We start from the raw sequence: 19269 nt of genomic DNA on the forward strand, positions 1-19269 counted from the left end.
ATACAATCAGATTCTGACAACCTCATGAAATAGTGCAATCAAGTAGAGTTAAAAGGGTTATACTTATCTTGTAGACCAAACTCACATGACATGTTGTGATGTAGCGTGACTTTTTTCCCCTTGCGGGAGCTGGGGTACACACAGCTTCCGTGTGATGCATCTGGCCCATGGTACCCCTGTTATGGACGGTATTTGCTAACACAACATATGTGGCTAGTGAGAGTAGAATGGAGAAGACCACTCATCCTTGCCATGCTCACATTTTGTTTTGGAATGCTTGATAGAACTTACGTACTGGAATAGGCATGGCATGATACATTTGTGGGTTAAAAAAAGAGTGAGGCTTCCCTTAAGATGAAATTTACATATGGTGACTGCATCCATTCAATTTTCCTGGTTTGCCATTGCCTTCTTCAACATTTCTTTTTTCCAATTTTCAGGGTTCCAAATTAATGTGGGAGGTGCTATTTCTTAGCTGAAATTGAGAAGTCTTCTAATTTCTTTTAAACTTTAATACTGGTTTGTAAGGCTTGCATTGTTAGATTTTACTAGCATGAAGTAATGTCCATGACTGATCATATGCTGGTCTACTTATACTATACTAAAAGCAGAGATGGTCATGTGTGAGCCATATGCAATAATCCAACATAAAAGTATGCCCCTAGAAGTTGGCGTCAAGATATGTTTCAGCAGCATTATCTTTGTAGGCTTACTATCTGGTAAGAAGTGTGCAAAGCTAATACAACCATTTTGATTATAAAACTCCCCTGTCCCCAAATAAAGCCAGAATGTCAGTGACCATATTTTCTGACTCTTAGAAGCATTTGAAAAAAAATGACCCCAAACCTTTAAAAAACAGGCTTCTCTTTTTATTAGAAAAAAAATCTGATTTATCTCTTTTCTGATACATTTACAAATCTAGAAGTAAGAGTTTTAACCCAGAAAAGAAGAAATGTATATTTGGAAATGTCTGCATATTGATGGATTGGCATGAAACCAAGTTTCATGTCAGCCCCGTTTGTTTGGAAGACACTCTTGGCATAAATCTTTTAAACGAGTAATCTGAAAGAAAAATGTTTGTAATTTCTAACATACTTTGGTTATGTTTTACATATTTAGGCTGGGCTTAGAACGCTTCATGATATTGGACCTGAAATTCGACGAGCTATCTCCTGTGATTTGCAAGAAGATGAACCAGAACAAAATCACCATGAGGAGGAAGAAGTATATAAAGTAATTGACTGTATGATAGATGTCTTCAGTTTATAAAATAAGCTTTTTTTTTCTTTCCTAAGCAAATGCAAAAAAAATTCCCTACAAAGTAATGAGTGCATTCCATTCATTTCCAAGCTATTTCATTATAGGCTCAAATTTGAGGTAGTCTTCTATTTTTTGACAAAAGAATTCATTTAGTTACCAAACATCAGTAGGAAATAATGTCACAAAGTAAATGGATATGGAACATGGAAGCAGTAATCCCCATACTACTAAAACTCCTTGAAATTATAGTATTAGTTAGTGAAGGCAAGCTACTTCTGAATTAGTGTTCCCTTTGCAAATGTGTCAGAAGATGGGGCATATGCTCTGTTCCGTTTTGCTCAAAGGGCTGCCAGCTAAATCGATCCATTATCATGCTTGTGGCATCTTCCACATGGGTAACTGGCAATTGAACATCATACAGAAACGATGACTGTCACAAGGCTTCTGTGAGTTCCTAGGATTTGATGAAAGGCACATCAAATTATTCTTGATGTTTTACCATTTATTCAAAAAACACATCAAAGTAAGCAAACTACTTTAGATTGAGTTCCAAGAAAGACCACTCCTATCTCACTTTTAACTTTAGCACCTTCTTGGTTAGCTGTAAAAACTCATAAACTTTCTTCTAACAAGGAAGTCAGATACTTAGCCATATCTCAGTACATGGATAGTCAGCTAGAGCCACACAATTGGCAGATGGAATTAAGGATAACTTTCTCTTCGCTGTCTTGAGAACAAAATCACAGAACTCCAAGGTTGTAGTCATGTCACTGTAATTGTGAAATGACATTTTCATAACAAAGTGTAATTAAAAAATCATAACAAATGCTAGTTTATAAACACTTTTGGGGAGAGATAATACAGTTTTCTTAGCTGTTAACTGTAGGCATGTGGATCTGGATCTGTATGATGTAGTGCAGAGGTCCCCAACCTTTTGAGCATCAGGACTGGTTCCATGGAGAGAGGTTTTTCTGTGACCTGGAGGGGGCGTAGTTTCATTTACTGCTTGCATCCCGCGGATGGGCTTTGCTTGTTTGCATGGACCGATTTCTGGCATGCCACAGACCGGTGCTGGTCCACGGACCGGGGGTTGGGGACCCCTGATGTAGTGTCCCTCTGTGTATGTGAATAGTTTAACAAAATAATTTCTTCTTGGCACATTTTCAATTGCACTGTGATATAATTGCTGTGATCAGAGGTAGCTCCAAATCACACAGAAGACTGTTTAGGAGATTATGGCAATGTGACTGTCTGACCTGAAGATGCCAAGTGATCCCACACAGGATATGCATGTGAAGACAAACCAATATTATGTTATTAATTATCACTTTTTATATTTCAGAGAAATGGTGCCCTGTTTGGAAACCATATCAACCATGTTAGCACTGATACAAGGGATTCATTTCAACAGATCAATACTACACATCGCCCCCTGCATGTGCAAAGGCCACTGGTTTCATGTATGGTGGACACAACTGAGAAAAATGTGAATCCACCAACAGGAAACTCTTTATTCCATAATCATCATAGCCATCACAACCACAACTCAGTAGGGAAGCACGTTCCAAACTCCACAAATGCTAACCTCAATAATGCCAACATGTCCAAGATGGTTAACAGAAAACATACAAGCACTGGAAGTCATGAACATATGTCGGAAACTGGGAGCCATTCATACTCCAGAAAAGATCACGGTGAACAACGTAGACAATCATCCAAAAGGAGGTAAATCCTGATATATTTTTATAATGCAAAGTAAAATATTACATTTGGTTGAAAATGCCAATCCTCAGGTTACTTTTTTTTAACACCTTGAACTATTATATTTGATTATCTAATTTATTTAGTGTCTAGTTTAATTTTAACATAATTCCTTTGATCTGCTTGATTAAGTTGTAGCTTACAAGCCAGTTTACATTTTAAAAAAATCAACTACTATCATTCTTTGGTCCATGCAATTTATTTATTTATTTTATTTAGATCCTGCCCTTATTATTTTTATAAACGAAGCAGCAAACATACTTAATACTCCTCCTTCCTCCTATTTTCCCCTCAGCCATAACCCTGTGAGGTGAGTTGGCCTGAGATAGAGTGACTGGCCCAAATTTACCCAAAGGCTTTCAGACTAAGGAGGAATTAGAACGCATGGTCTTCCAGATTCTAACCTGGTGTTTCAATCACTAGACCAAACTAGCTCTTTATTAGTCAAATTAATATAATCAGATAAATTCAACGACATTAACAGTTAGATTGTTGCATAAGTAGAAAGTTGTCTAAAGAGGATAAGCCAAAAATCAATTAAGACAAATTGTTGCTTCTTTCTTTCATCATAGTAATTTATGAATTAATTCCTGTGCGAAAGTTTGGGTAAATACATTTATACAAATGTATCCATTGATAAATACAATGTAACATTTACTTTCTCATCATTTCATTAAAATTCATTATACTCTTTTTCTCCATATTCTTTTCTTCTAATAGAGCTCGTTATTATGAAACTTACATTAGGTAAGTATATATAAGGTCATATCATGGAAAGTAGCACTTTATGCTTCAATAAAACTTACTGAAACAAATCATGTAAGCCTTTATCAGACATTATCTTCACAGATGATGTTGAAGTATGAAACTAAGAGCTAAGGCCTTCAACTTACTGTATGATATGAAAATAGCTTTGGTCCATATGCTGAGCATGAAGATTGAGCGCTATGCATGAAAATCTCCATGCAGTCCTGAATAGCTGTATGTACACCTTAGCTTAGCTGTAATTGGAATGCATCCCGATGCACACTATTAGGACTAGAATCACAAGACTGCCTGTTGGCCTTATCAAAATACCAGAGTTGGACTTTAACCTACATTTTTATGAGGTATACAGTTAGGAAGGAATGCCACAGTGGTACAGGATGGCATCTCCAAATAAGGCTGGAAAATTCACATCTGAAATTATATAAACCATTTTTTCAGCAGAATAAACAAGTTGGACAAATGGTTTGACGCAATACAAGGAACTTCCTAGGGGTATTCCAAACCATTTTGCATGTTGATGCTTTTAGAAATTATGCAGAGCACTATGGCCCTTCTAGAACTAGGTTAAAATAAATGTCGATAACTTCATGTTTCTACCACTGATTTATATTTCCCTTGCACCTATCGGAATGTCCCTATGACAACACTATGTTTAATTTCCTCAGCTCCCTGTAAGAGGCAGCCAATTTACTGAAATTGGAAATAGAATGAAACTGCAGCATAGGTTTCTTTTACTTGCCATCACTGGAGAGCTATGTGTGGGGAGCTATAAATCAAATTAATCTAGAGGGTAATATCCACCTCCAAGCCCCAACTGTGTTTTGAAAAAATTAAAATAGGCAAAAGGAGAATACAGTTTCTCAGTGGCCTGTCTCAGGGGTAGAAGTCCTCAACTTGAGGAGGCCAAGTATGTGAGCTTTCTGATAGATTGTTATCAGTGGTTGAATTCGTTCTTTTAGGAAGGCATTCAGTCTATAGGAAGTGTAGTGAAGTTTACTTGATTATACTATCTGCTCTGTTGACTTTTGCTACAGATGGTCTCAATTTACAACCATTCATTTTGCGATCATTTGAAATAATAATGACATTGAAAAAACCATTCCTCACACTTACAATTGTTACAGCATTGCCAGAGTCACATGACAAAATTCAGGCACTTGGTAAATGGCATGTTGCAGCATCCTGGGGACATGGGATCACCATTTGCAGCCTTCCTAGCCAGCTTCCAACAAGCAAAGTCCATGGAGGAAGCTGCATTCGCTTAATGACACATGATTCAGTTAACAGCTTCAGTGATTTGTTTAATAACCTGGCAAAAATGTCATAAAATTGGGTATGACTCACTTAGCAACTGCCTCGCTTAGCAGTAGAAATCTTGATCCCAGTTGTGGCTGTAAGTTGAGGACAACCTATATATGTTTTCAGTATTTTTTTCAACCTGACTTTTGTTCTTTTAAATCCTTTTATTTTAGCACAGTTTTATTTCTTGCTAGTTGGATTTGGGAAAATATAGGGAGGGAAGAATTTACGTAAATGTTCATATATAAAAAGTAATAAAATGTCTCTCTGCTCTAACTGCAGGTCAGAATCGGGTGACAGACATTTACCTACAATTTGTCGAGAAGATCATGCAATTAGAGATTATTATAGTGATGATTGCTATCTGGATGATCAAGAATATTTTAGTGGTGATGAGTATTATGAAGAAGACAGTATGTTGTCAGGAAACTGGTAAGTTTAAGTTTCATTAAAAAAAATAACGTAGCAGTTGTTGTACAGCAGAGATTAGGTTCTTCTGTAACGTCTCAGAATAGCTTATTTAAATAGCTTATTTAGTCAGATATTTAGGCTGGATTTGTCACTTTTATCCACCTATTGAGTCCTTCCCAAGGATCTGGGATAGGCAGATATTATTATATAAAGGTGTTAAAGGATTGCAGGATGTAAGCTGTTCCAAGTAAATCTGCCATTTTTAATTAACTGGTGGTGATTTTGACAATGCTGATACTGTTTAAATGCTACATCAAATGTTTAGGGATTGCATCCAAGGTACCAAGGTACCTATTACTATTGGTATTACCTTTGCTTATTTTTGCCACAGTCATTTTATTTCTGTTTGCAGAGATTTTATTTTCCCCAGTTGTTTCTCTTCTACTGTCTGCAGCTATTGCCACATCCACTATCCAGACTTTTTTCTTTTTTTTGGCCTTTCTTATCTGGGATATTATGTAGCAAGTGCCTGTCTGTTTGAATTGTAAAGTCACAGAACACTTTAGGTTCTTCATTTTCTATGACTTTCTCTATTTTATGGTCCAGTCAGGTTTTGCTTGCAGGCAAATGTTATTTCTTTCAGATATTCCAACACATCATTGTTGCTACTTTTTCATGCCATTGTTTGTAGTCAATCTACATGATCTTTTTGCAGTAGCTAACTAAGTGGGCCACTGTTTCTTTAGCTTCTTTGCAGAGTGCCATTTGCTGTGTCTTCTTGTCTTCTCAATTCTGGTTTTGTATGAGGGGGGGGAGAGCGGGCACCCATTCAGGATATCTTTTAACACCATTATATAATAATATCTGCCTATCCCAGGTCCTTGGGAAGGACTCAATAGGTGGATAAAAATGCCAAATCCAGGCTAAACATCTGCTTGAGTTTGCAATGAATCATAACAGAATTCTATTATCAAATAGGAAATAATAGGATAAGAAAGAGAAAATGGGAAATAATGGATCAGCAAAGAATGGTGCAAAAGTGCATCTTATACTAAATTTCATATTTCATAATAGGATATAGAAAAGAAAAATGTGATTATTCATTTACTGTTGCTACTTGTTGCTGGGTTTTTTTTAACAGTTTTACCTGTCTATAATATTAGAGATGTTTAATCTCTAATCTTTTAATAATGAGCTATCACACTCTGTCTTAGCCTGGTTTTATTCTTTAGTCATGAATTGTTGAGAATAATTTTCATTTCAAATAACAAAATGGCTGCAACCATGGTATAATTTGATTCTTATGTTTTGGTGATGCTTGGGAATTGATACATATTCTGCAGTAGATCATTTTATCAGACTCATGAACATTTTCATTTCACCAGCACAATTTTCCCTATTTCCTTTTTAATCACTGATCAATCCAGTTTTCCCGGTGATACCATTTGTGTGGTGTTTTAAAAAGTGGCTTATCAAATTTCCAGTGTATTTTATGAGTTCCTAATTTAGAAAAATAGGATGCTTAGAACTGGAGTACAGTATCTTGTAATCTCTAGAAGGATTTTTTTTGCAATAAGTACTAGTTACAAAGTTGCAAGATAGAAAATAGAGCAAGACCACTCAAAGTGTAATGAATTAATTACCAAAGTGCATTCCCCCCCCCCACTATCCTTCTCTAAAATCCTCTCATTTGTATTTAAAAATAGAAGATTTACTTTGAAATATAAACCTAACTACAAAATAAATTTACCGAAGAATGAGTTGATTGGTATAAACCAATTTAATGCTCTCCAGATGTATTCATAGTCAAGATTTAAATATTCAGTTTGTGCGTTCCTGGTCAAGGTTGGTGGGAAATTCTGGAAACCTGACTGAGAAGCCATGTTAGATATCAATCACTACTGTTGTTTAAAAATTACTTCAGTGGGGTTTGTTGGTGGGGTTCATATTTTTGGGCAAGTTACAAATTATGGGAGCCCTCAGTTTTCTATGGTGATCACAACCAATTATCTGTTTCTTTACCCTTAGGCATTCTCATGACTATCATAGCACATATCACTGTAATGATTTAGATTTTGAACGGCCAAAGGGTTATCACCACCCACATGGTTTTTTTGAAGAAGACGACTCACCAGTGTATTATGATTCAAAAAGATCTCCTAGGAGACGGCTGCTACCTCCAACACCTACATGTGAGTTCACTGCAAAAGCTGGCTTCGTGGATGTGTTTGCTTTACTATTAGACCCATGTATATTCCCTGCCTATGCTCTAAAATTTATTTGATTTATATCATACAAAGGGATATCCCAGTGAACCAAAGAGAAAGGAAACAAGGGTTTTTTTGTTGCTTCCTGTAGCTTCTCATGTCCCCTTTTTATAGCTGAGGACCACTGTTGGATTCCATACACAACTATAATAGCAGAATGAGCTCAGTCACGGAATAACAACATTATCAAGAATTATATCTGGATTGTTTACAATAGTTGCCATTTCCCCAAACTACTGGAAATATGTCCTTAAGTTTCTCCAAAAGCCAAAACTAGAGTTGATACATACTTTAATTAATTCAGATGACTGCAATTTAACAGTTAATTTTATTTAACAAAATAGCAGAACTCCACAGAGAAGTCTTTTGAAAATGAGAGAACTTAATAACTAAAAATGTAGACAGCCCACAATAAATATCTAAGTTAAAACTAACTTCGAAAAAATATATATTCATAAATAACAAAATAATTGCAAGATATAAGACTGTGTCATGGTTTGACTCTAGCACTTCTCTGCAATATCTATAAGGAGCCAAGCCTTATCTGGAAAAAAAAATCATAGCTGCTAAAAAGGTGCTGCATGCAGGTGCTACGTTCACATTTCCTCATGTTCTACAACAGGTTTTCCCAACCTAAGCAACTTTAAGATGTATTTCAACTCCCAGAATTCTCAAGTCAGAACGTTACCACATTGCTGCACAGCCTGATAAGCAATGCACTATTCAAATGAACATTTGACACAACAATAACCCTGTGAAGCAGGTTGGGATGAGGTTGGGATGAGACAGACAGAAACAGAGAGTTTCTGGTCTAAAGTCACCTAAATAGCTTTCATGCTTAAGCAGGGTCTAGAATTCACAACTTCCTGGTTTCTAGACCAGAAACCATAGGGATCACATGAGCATAAAGCTCATTCTTTAGAGTTTGAGGAAAACCTTTAGTTCTCCCTTACATATTAAGGAAAAGGAAGAGAAAGAGGGAAACATGTAAGTTATCGTTATGAAACACAGGCGTCGCAATTTACAGAGACTATAATGATTAGAAATATGATTTTCATAGAAGCCTGACCTATACCTTACTCAGTCTTACATCACTCAGTCCTGCATCGCTTTTGATATTCAGTAAAGGCATAAACATTTCTGAGAAATTAACACTCTTTAGCAAGATGACCTGATTTGTATTAGATAGAGATCTAAAAGTAGTGATATCCTCTTCTATAAGGTGAGATTAAAAGTTGAAACTTCTTGATAACCTAAGCTGTGAGGGCAAATAAGAGTTGAAACTTCTTGATAACCTAGGCTGTGAAAGCAAATAAGAGGCCCAGGAAAAAAACAAAAAAATCATTCCCTGTGCTTTCATATAGCTTCTACCTCTAATAGATGCAATAATTAACACAGCATCTCATTTGTGCTCCCCAACACTCCAGTACTTCACAGATTGGAATTTGGTGGCTGAATGGCTGATGGCATGATCTTGCTTGCTTGCTTCTGCCTGTTTACAAAATTAAATGTAAATAACAATGCTGTAAAAAGTCTCTGTGAGCCAAATAATTCTCTTTCCTTCCCTTAACTCTTCCATGACCATTCCCCCACCAGAACAAAATTGAACTGCTGAAATACAGTAGTAAGATGACCACATTTCAGTAGCACCAATTTTAAAACCTAGGAGACTCAGAGTGAGCATCAGAGCAAGAACCTTCTGGAGGGTGAACAACTCCATTCCCAGCAGTAATTAACCTCTCACATACCCATACAAGTATAAAGCAAGAAAATTTAGGCTTTGGTCCTCTTGGACTATCATCTTGTTACCAGTGTGATCACCTGCAGTAAACCAGTGGGCCACAATGTCTTATCATCAAGGTCATGGTTGTCCCAAAGGTGCTTTTCAAAAGGCAATTGGATTTTCTTGGGCATTTTCCTTGAAAATGTTTCGCTTCTCACTCAAGAAGCTTCTTCAGTTTGAACTCTACCTTAACAGATTAACCCAACTGCCTCTATGATAGCTCTATAAAGCAGTAACAACCCATTTCACCTTTTCATATTTCAGCCAATCGCCGCTCTTCCTTTAATTTTGAATGCCTCCGCAGGCAGAGCAGTCATGATGAATTACCACCTTCCCCTACCTTTCATCAACGCACTGCTTTACCTCTGCATTTAATGCAACAGCAGGTAAGTGAAAGCAAACTGTACACTTACCTTTAGCTGCACAGTTTTGTAATGCTGTTTTGAAACTTGCTGATACAGGTAGTCTTCCAGTTATGACAGCAATTGGGACTGCTGCCACTAAGCAAAGTAGTTGAAAAGTCCAGTGTCAAATCAGTGCATTATTTAGCGATGGCAATCCTGGCAGTCATGGTTGCCATCGTGACAGCAAGATGCATGGGTTGTTAAGTGGGAAGCAGTGGGAGTTCCATGTATGGACTGTGGGGGTGCAGTGGGAGGGGGATACCATTGGGGGAATGACTTGTGAGACCCAGTGCAGGCTACACATGAGCACAAGAAGGCCAGTGATGGACAGCTCTGTGGGGCACTAACACACGGTTGGTGTGGCAAGTCATGAGTGCAGGAAGGCCATAGGGATTTACCAGAATGTCTTACAACCTTCCCTGCTGACTTCTGTATTGACTTTCCTTATGGGCATTGACAAATGCTAATCATGCAGTTGCTGGGTGTTGCAACTATGATAAGTTCAAACTGGCTGCCAAGTGCCCAAATCGCAATCACATGTCCATGGTGGCATTGCAGCAGTTGGAATTTTGAGGGCTGGTCATCAATATCACTCGTTCAAGGCTGTCACAACTTCACAATGAGTAAGTGAGGGTTACCTCTATTCCCTGGTGAGACTCCCTGAGGAGGCTAAAAAAACATGGCAAATAACTTTGTTCCCATCTCAATCTCAAGAGCTATAATAGGCTTGCTTGGCAAGAATAGAAAAGCATGACTAGTTGCCAGTGAATAGCGGTTGCCTGGAATTGACAATCTAGGTTCCCTACATCAGCAGTATTAAAAAGAATCAGATGACAGTTTACCCTTTTTCCATATTTTAAAATAAGGGAAAGTTCCAAGGAGAAATGAGAAGAAAAAGAGAAACCCAACTTTGTCAGGTTCTGGGTATTAACATTTGTGTCCCTGGTGAGGCAAGCTGACAAACTAAGAGGTAATAAAACAATTCCATCACCAACAATACCATGACAGAATCTGGTTATTCTAGCTAGATTTTGCCAGGGCAGAATCACTAATAGCAGATACAATCTGACTTCTGTTTATCTTTCCCAAATCAAATATCCATTAAAACATAGCTGGAAAGAAGCCATCATATTAAAAACAGCTTAAGATGGGTGCAATTGAGTTTAGAAAAAAACATGTTTTGAAATGTTACACTTAAAAACCCTGCTCTGGAGATGCTGACATGTCAGAGAACAAAGGTAGAATAATTCTCACACAGAGATAGATATTGCAATGGAAATGTATTATGTAACTACATACCTGTGTCTTTCTGTATGTATCAGCCAGTATTCATAAACATCCGTATAACTAAGTGGAAGATGCATATAAAATCTTCATCAGTCCTAAATATAATTTACTGTCCTTTACCATGAAATAGGAAAGCAGGGAGAAGTCAATTAACTTTTCGTGGTAAACAACAGAATTTCAGGAAACCTAATTTGAGAGTGTCTGGCACACATTAATGGTGTTACATTACATGCTTGCATGCTTAGAGGCATATAATGGATTTTGAGGCCAGCATCCTAATACAGCAAACATCCAATCCTAATCAAAGTTCCAAAATAGTTTTCCAAATCTACAAAGGGCTGCTAATAATACATGTTTAATATGCTTTATTATATGAACCACAGAAGAGAAATAAATGAAAGTTTCCTTAAAGAATACATTATTGTTCCTTTATCCATTTCCCTCCTTTCATTATTCTTGAGTCTTTAAAACCCTAGCAGCAGTTCAGTGACCTTTCACAGCTAATATTTAAGGAAATATTGCCTCTGTAAGCTTGGAATTGTATGAACATTTTATTACTTCCTCAGGTCATGGCAGTTGCAGGTCTGGATGCCACAAAAGTACATAGACATTCTCCGAGTCACTCAACACGTTCCTGGGCTACACCACCCAACCGGGACCGCTCTCTTTATTATACACCTCTTATCCAAGTTGATCAACCTGATTCTGCAGAATATATGAATGGTAGCCTGCCATCTTTGCATAGGAGCTCCTGGTATACCGATGACCCTGATATTGCATATCGGACATTTACACCAGCTAATTTGACTGTACCAAGTGACTTTAGGCATAAGTATAGTGACAAACAGAGAAGCGCCGACAGTTTGGTAGAAGCGGTAAGTGTTTCAAACCTTTGTTCTGAGCTGGTCAGGAACTAACCTCTGAAAATGGAGTATTATCTGACATTACAAATACTTTGTTTTATCGTATTACGTTATGAGAAATGTGTATTCACAATAAAATATACCTTACATGATAAAATTATGCTGTTATTTTTCTTATATTCCAGAGATTAAGATAGCATCATTTACCCAGATACCTTAGATCTGAATTTGTTTTTTCTATTAACCCAAAGAGAATGCTTTAATATTCTACTGAACATAAGATGCCTGAATACTATACTATACATACATACATATATATAAAAAAAAATTATTATCAAAATGCACAAAAGTCATGGGATCTTATTTAATGCATATATATATATATATGTTTTCTGAGGTTTTCGCGGGTGTTTGTATGTAGGTCTTTGGTTGTTCGGGTTTTCTCCCGCGTAAAATTGGAAGTGTCTTGGCAAGACACTTCCAATTTTACGCGGGAGAAAACCCGAACAACCAAAGACCTACGTTCCGACGAAGTCCCATTCGTCATCTTCAGGCTGGTGCTTTCAGCTTCGTGCTTTGAGCAGCAATGTGTGGTCTTAGCTGTTTCTTCCTTTTAACTGCCAGTGGGGGTATGAACTGATTGGGTGGGAGCTTGGCTGTGTTCTGATTGGGTGGAGGTGTGTTCTGAATGGTTAGGGGCTTGGCTGTGCTCTGATTGGCTGGGGGAGTGTTCTGTTTGGTTGTGCTCAGGTTAGTCTGAGTTGCAGAGGGGTTTAAGATTTTGGGCTGCCTTGCTAATCGCGTTCGTGGTCGTGCCTCCTCTTCATGGAGGGTGTCAGTTTGCTTCATGTATGGATTGGAGGGGTTTAAAGTGGCTAATGATGCAGCTGTGGTCTGGCTTCTGGTTTGTGGTCGTGCCTCGTCATCGGTGTGGCTTTGGGTTTGTTTTTTGCGTGGATGTGTGGTGGTGACATCCTGTGTGGTTTTTGTGAGTGTGGGTCTGGTATCATTTTTTGTGTTAGGGAGTCGTTTGTCAATAAGGGCGGGTTTCCAAATGGCTGGTAGGCGGGAGGTATCATCTCGCTTGTTCATGCTGTGTGGGCGTTTTTCTATCTCGATGGCTTCTCTGATTATTCTGTTATTAAAATGTTCACTTTTGGCAATGGTTCTGGTATTTTTAAAGTCAATTTCATGTCCTGTGGCTTTAAGGTGTTGGACCAGGGAAGATGTTGGTTCCTCTTTTTTGACTGAGTTCTTATGTTCTTCAATGCGTGCACTTATTCTTCTGTTGGTTTGTCCAATGTATGTGGTGGGACAAGTGGTGCATGGGATTTCATTTGGAAACCCGCCCTTATTGACAAACGACTCCCTAACACAAAAAATGATACCAGACCCACACTCACAAAAACCACACAGGATGTCACCACCACACATCCACGCAAAAAACAAACCCAAAGCCACACCGATGATGAGGCACGACCACAAACCAGAAGCCAGACCACAGCTGCATCATTAGCCACTTTAAACCCCTCCAATCCATACATGAAGCAAACTGACACCCTCCATGAAGATGAGGCACGACCACGAACGCGAAGCCAAAAAATAGCAAGGCAGCCCAAAATCTTAAACCCCTCTGCAACTCAGACTAACCTGAGCACAACCAAACAGAACACTCCCCCAGCCAATCAGAGCACAGCCAAGCCCCTAACCATTCAGAACACACCTCCACCCAATCAGAACACAGCCAAGCTCCCACCCAATCAGTTCATACCCCCACTGGCAGTTAAAAGGAAGAAACAGCTAAGACCACACATTGCTGCTCAAAGCACGAAGCTGAAAGCACCAGCCTGAAGATGACGAATGGGACTTCGTCGAAACGTCGCCAAGACACTTCCAATTTTACGTGGGAGAAAACCCGAACAACCAAAGACCTACATACAAATACCCGCGAAACCTCAGAAAACATATATATATATATATATATATATATATATATATATATATATATATATATATATATATATATATATGGAATGAATAAAGCGCGTTCACCAGGAGAGTTTAAAGTTAAAATACTTCAATTAAAGTATTTTACTATATTAAAAGGTTGCCAAGCTTTCGTTGGGAAAACTCCCCAACATCTTCAGGGCTGAGAGACCGTTTCTAACAAGGTGATTCAAACGGGTTCCATAGACGTCTGCGTGTGGTTCCTAGACTGTGCTAGCATTCCCTGCTGAACAGGGAATTTCTCTTTAATTGGAGAAAACAATAATAATGACATTGGAGCGCTTAAGAAATTTGAGGATAGAACCACTAAATTTAGCACTACCCATAATAATAATAAAGGTGGATATCCCATACAGAGAGGGGAGAAAAAACATGTGATGACGACCCGCTCGCTTGATAAAAGGGAAAGTAACATGAGCGGGGAATCTGCCCAAATACCAACAGACTTTTGCTCACAGAAATGGGGGGGATTTAACCTGAATATTGACCTACGAGGGAAGATGAGCATGGGGGACACCATGATGGAGGATGATGATTCAAACATTGAAAAATACCACATCCAGTTGATGCTTGTACATGCGAGCGAAGATAAATATGGGAGCACGCAGCAGAGGAAAGATGTTAAATTGCAGCCGATGAAGCCCCGCCTCCATGGTAGGATACACAATGACATCAAACTAAACCCCCCCACTGCAACGAGAGCCAATACTGCCGGGAGAGGGCGGAACATAACTTTAACAATACCCCCTGAGGTCGACGGAAATGTGAACAAAAGTGCTCGAGAGAACGACAGAAGAAATCTTTACTCCGATTCCCCACCCCCACCTATCAGCTGTTCAGCAGGGAATGCTAGCACAGTCTAGGAACCACGCGCAGACGTCTATGGAACCCGTTTGAATCACCTTGTTAGAAACGGTCTCTCAGCCCTGAAGATGTTGGGGAGTTTTCCCAACGAAAGCTTGGCAACCTTTTAATATAGTAAAATACTTTAATTAAAGTATTTTAACTTTAAACTCTCCTGTGCCCGGGAGTCGCATTTTTACTATCATTTTTGAACATTATATATATATATATATATATATATATATATATATATATATATATATATATATATATATATATGCATTAAATAAGATCCCATGACTTTTGTGCATTTTGATAATAATTTTTTTCCAGTCCTCAGGTTTCAAAATAGAAAGACATTATTTGTCTAGTAAGCAAATGGCTGCTATTGGCAATTCTGCAAGTCCTAGTTGAGCGTAGTCATTTGAATGAAAGGAGCATTCTGGCAGTTTATCTGTGAAAATAACAGATGTACTTTCTTTAATATTATATTCTAAATGTGTAGTCAAGAAATTGGATGTGGGAGAGCCAGGTCAAAGGTTGAGAATCTCTTCAGCAATAGACCCAGGCTTGCTGTATAAGCGTCCGCTGTTCTGCACTGTTGCTTTTGATAACATAATGCCAACACAATGTTTATGCTGTTACCTTTTCAGGTGCTTATATCTGAAGGATTAGGACACTATGCAAGGGACCCAAAGTTTGTTTCTGCAACAAAACATGAGATTGCAGATGCCTGTGATATGACTATTGACGAGATGGAAAGTGCTGCAAGCCACCTTCTCAATGGAGACATTAGCAATGGAACTAATAGTGACATGTTCCCTATTTTAAATAGACAAGATTACGAACTTCAAGAATTTGGTCCTGGCTTTAGTGATGAAGAGCCAGATACTGGAAAATATGAAGAAGACTTATCTGATGAAATGATATGCATTACAACTTTATAGTATTTAGTGAGAAAAAAAAGTTTGATTTTAAACAAACAGAAGTGCCTCCTAGTTCTATGATGCTAGGCACTAGTTGGAATCAATAAGGAATCGAGCTTTGCATGAGTGATGTTATTGTCACATTGTGAGGAAGCCATACTTTTATTTATTAGTACGTGTTTCCAGTATAATGAATCAGGATTCGAATGATTTCTTCAAGGCCTTTGCTACAGAATCGCGGGCGCATCAGGGAACGAAGGCATATCTTTAGAACCAAGAAGATTTTAACCCGTTTGTGTTAAAACAAAAACAGAGGAAGTGGAAAGATTGCTGTCTTCCAATTGTGTTCTGCTGCCTTCTAGAGTGTTCACAATTCTCAGTGGAAAAAAGATTGGCACTTTTAAAGAGGTCTTCAGAAGGCTGTGGTGATGACAATCAAATGTGTCATTACCTCTGATCACAAAGCATTTCAGAAATCCACTGCATTCAGCATACCCACTCAGATATATTATTTTAAAATTTGCTTATTTTTTTTAAAAAGCTCCTTAATACATTTTACCAAACTCTTTTTGCAAGAGATTGTTTCATCTGCTGCTGAAAGCGTTTTTCTCATATGTAACAGCAGTTTACATAGTAAAACATCATTAAAAATAGTCTGTTTTATGACTATCATATCAAGGGCAAAATACACTGGAATATTTGCATTTTTACTAATGCACTTGCAACCAGGTTAAAGTAGAACTAGATAGGACAGTTTGTTAAAAACTATATAGCAGAGATTATTGTAAATAAATTCTAATCTATCATAATTTGTATTTGTAAAGAGATGTTCTATATTTTGTAATTATTGTACCGTAATTGAACCGCAGCAATATTTATGGAGCCTCATTATTGCAATTCTTCACTGAATTCTAAATAGAAGTATTTTTACTTGGACTGTATAGCACTATAGAATTAAATATTTAAATAGAGCCACCTTCATTATAAAATGTTTTTGAAGTAAAGATTTTAAAAAAACTTGATGCAACAGAGATTTTATAAAATATTTTGAGTCAATTGGATTCTGACTTTACAATGTTAACACATAGAAAATGAGTAATTATAATCTTGTATTTGGAAAGTTATTTGGAATCTGCTGTCTTTTTGAGAGCAAACAAACTGGATTTATCTCTACAACTCTTGCAATAACAGCTAGAAACAAGAATACAAAAAGCTATCAGTTTGGCAAGGTTTTTTTTTAATTTTGAAATAAACACAGATTGACGTTCCAATCCTACACCATTTTTCTAATAAAAAGCCCCATTATATAAAATGGGTTGTTTTTTTAATGAAGGTGCATAGTACTGAACCACGATGAGCATTCTATTTGGTAGAGATTTCCTACTTAGATACAATTTACAAAATGAATAGTTAACAAGTTACACAGCTTGAAGTGGAGTGTTTTGACGATGATGATTTACATAACCAAAACATTCCTAAATTGTTGAGAAAATGGCATGGTTGACAAACTTTTTGATGTTCTATATGTAATGTTTTCAGGATTTGTTTTTATACAATCAAAGGAGGGCTTCAATGTTGTTTGTGATGCAGTAAAATCCCAACACTGAAAATAACATGATTTTGGAAACCAATAAATATCAAAAGTTTATTTTATTAACATTGGATAAATAGACTTGTTCTGCCAAGCAACTTTATCAGGGTTATCTGTATTAACAAAATAGGTAGCAGTTGTCACGTTTCAAAATCGTGACGTACACAGCTAAGATTAATATAAACATTTTTGTACACAGTGGCAATTTGCTATGAATACCTTACAAACCTCTTCTTTCAAATATCGAGAGAATTTAAAGGTTTGTACATTATTTCTTGACCTACATCATTTTGTATGAAAATAAATGCAAAATGTTACTGAGAATAAAATTGTGTAATAATGTTATTATAATTTGTCTCTTCTTACCAACAAATGCAATTGGCGATTTCTTTTTGCCCCACAGTTCTGTGTCTGAATCATGGGCTTTGCTTCTTTCTTCCCTAGTCCCTGATTTCCATGACATCACAGGGAGCAGTCATCTAAGGAAGTGGGAAACACCCCTACATTCACAATCTGAATTTGGAAGAATGACATCATGGCAACAGGAAACATACTCTAAGGCAGGGGTGTCAAACTGCCGGCCCGCGAGCTGGATGCGTCATGCTGAAACCATGCCCACCCCATTGCCGGCAATGGAAAAAAAGTTGCGATACGTCACGACATGTCATGTGACATTGCAAGTTTGACACCCCTGCTCTAAGGTTTGGGATCCAAGTGAGGTTTTCAGAATAATGAGCAATGAAGTGGGTGCTACTGCTTTTGAACTATTGTTGTCGGTAGTGGATATGTTGATGGAAGATTAGAACCAGGAAACTGCACATCAGATGGGAGACATGACACATTCAGCTGGGGAATTCAGCTGGGGCCTGGTTGCAATGGCTATCATGGCTAGGTAACAAAAGGAGCTGTTGTCAGAGCCTGGCTTGTGGGCATGGCTGCCAGAATTGATAGCCAAAAAGTGTTGCTGCTTCAATGAAAGCTGGTCTGAAAATCTCACTAGTGAATCTGGGCAATGTACAGGGTAAAGGTGAAGGTTTATTCTCCAAGCTTGTGGGTTGGTTTCTGAATGTTTCATTACCAGGCTAGGTAACATATTCAGTGGAATTTAGGGGATATCAAAATCAATGTTCTTCTGTTTAGAAGGGCTTCGTGCGGTCAGTAAATCTTGTGTTGGTAAGGTCATATCAAGTGAGAGTCATATCAGGTCAGGGTCTTGTGATGGGTCTTGTGTGGGTCACCAGTGAGAATCTTGTGATGGGAAGGTTACATCAGGTGAGGGCCATTGGGAGGTGAACTGGTGTAGAGGGGCTTGTGTGGGTTGGTTGAGGGTTGGTACTGTCTCTGGTTGGTTGATTTGAATTCTGTGCAGTTGATTTGAATTCTGAGATGTTCGTAGGCTGGTTGTAGGTCGAGGTGTCTGTTGATGGAGTGTACAGGGTCCTAGCAAACCATAGAAGGGCCAGCAACAGCGAGTTTTGCTCTATCAAAGCTGTTGAATCCCTTGCGGACTATGTGACAGGAGTTACCCTGGATGAGAAGCAGGGAATGACTGACAATATCCCCTTTCCCCAGAGTGATCCTCTAAAGTCTCCTGTCAGAGTGGGGTAGAAACTGGGCCAAGTAAAATTGGAAGGAATAGAGAAGGGAGAACGGAAACTTGACTGAGATCAAATTTAGGCAGATTATTGCCAATTGGGGAGTGTGGCAGAGTTAAGCGCTAAGACAATGTCTGTAGTTGGCTGAAAGGCAGTGAAGATGGCATGTAGGCAACTTGAGGGGAATGGAAAAAGGGAATAGTA

General features: G+C 38.0%; 1 protein-coding gene across 14 annotated transcripts in view; it reads left to right on the forward strand.

The window, feature by feature from the left end:
* The window catches only part of CACNA1D (calcium voltage-gated channel subunit alpha1 D), a 157090-nt gene extending 139275 nt beyond the window's left edge, over positions 1–17815 (forward strand). For all 14 annotated transcript variants that reach the window (XM_039360901.1, XM_039360911.1, XM_039360912.1 and 11 more), the window contains 8 exons: positions 1120–1233; positions 2603–2985; positions 3742–3768; positions 5371–5520; positions 7528–7691; positions 9814–9935; positions 11807–12115; positions 15607–17815. In XM_039360901.1, coding sequence (XP_039216835.1) covers positions 1120–1233; positions 2603–2985; positions 3742–3768; positions 5371–5520; positions 7528–7691; positions 9814–9935; positions 11807–12115; positions 15607–15900 — 1563 coding nt within the window. In that variant the 3' untranslated portion in view covers positions 15901–17815. The remainder of the gene's footprint in view (positions 1–1119; positions 1234–2602; positions 2986–3741; positions 3769–5370; positions 5521–7527; positions 7692–9813; positions 9936–11806; positions 12116–15606) is intronic.
* Positions 17816–19269: the final 1454 nt, after the last annotated feature.

This window comes from Crotalus tigris, unplaced genomic scaffold (genome assembly GCF_016545835.1).
Source record: "Crotalus tigris isolate CLP2741 ecotype Arizona unplaced genomic scaffold, ASM1654583v1 scf7180000019181.594810, whole genome shotgun sequence".
NCBI lineage: Eukaryota > Metazoa > Chordata > Lepidosauria > Squamata > Viperidae > Crotalus > Crotalus tigris.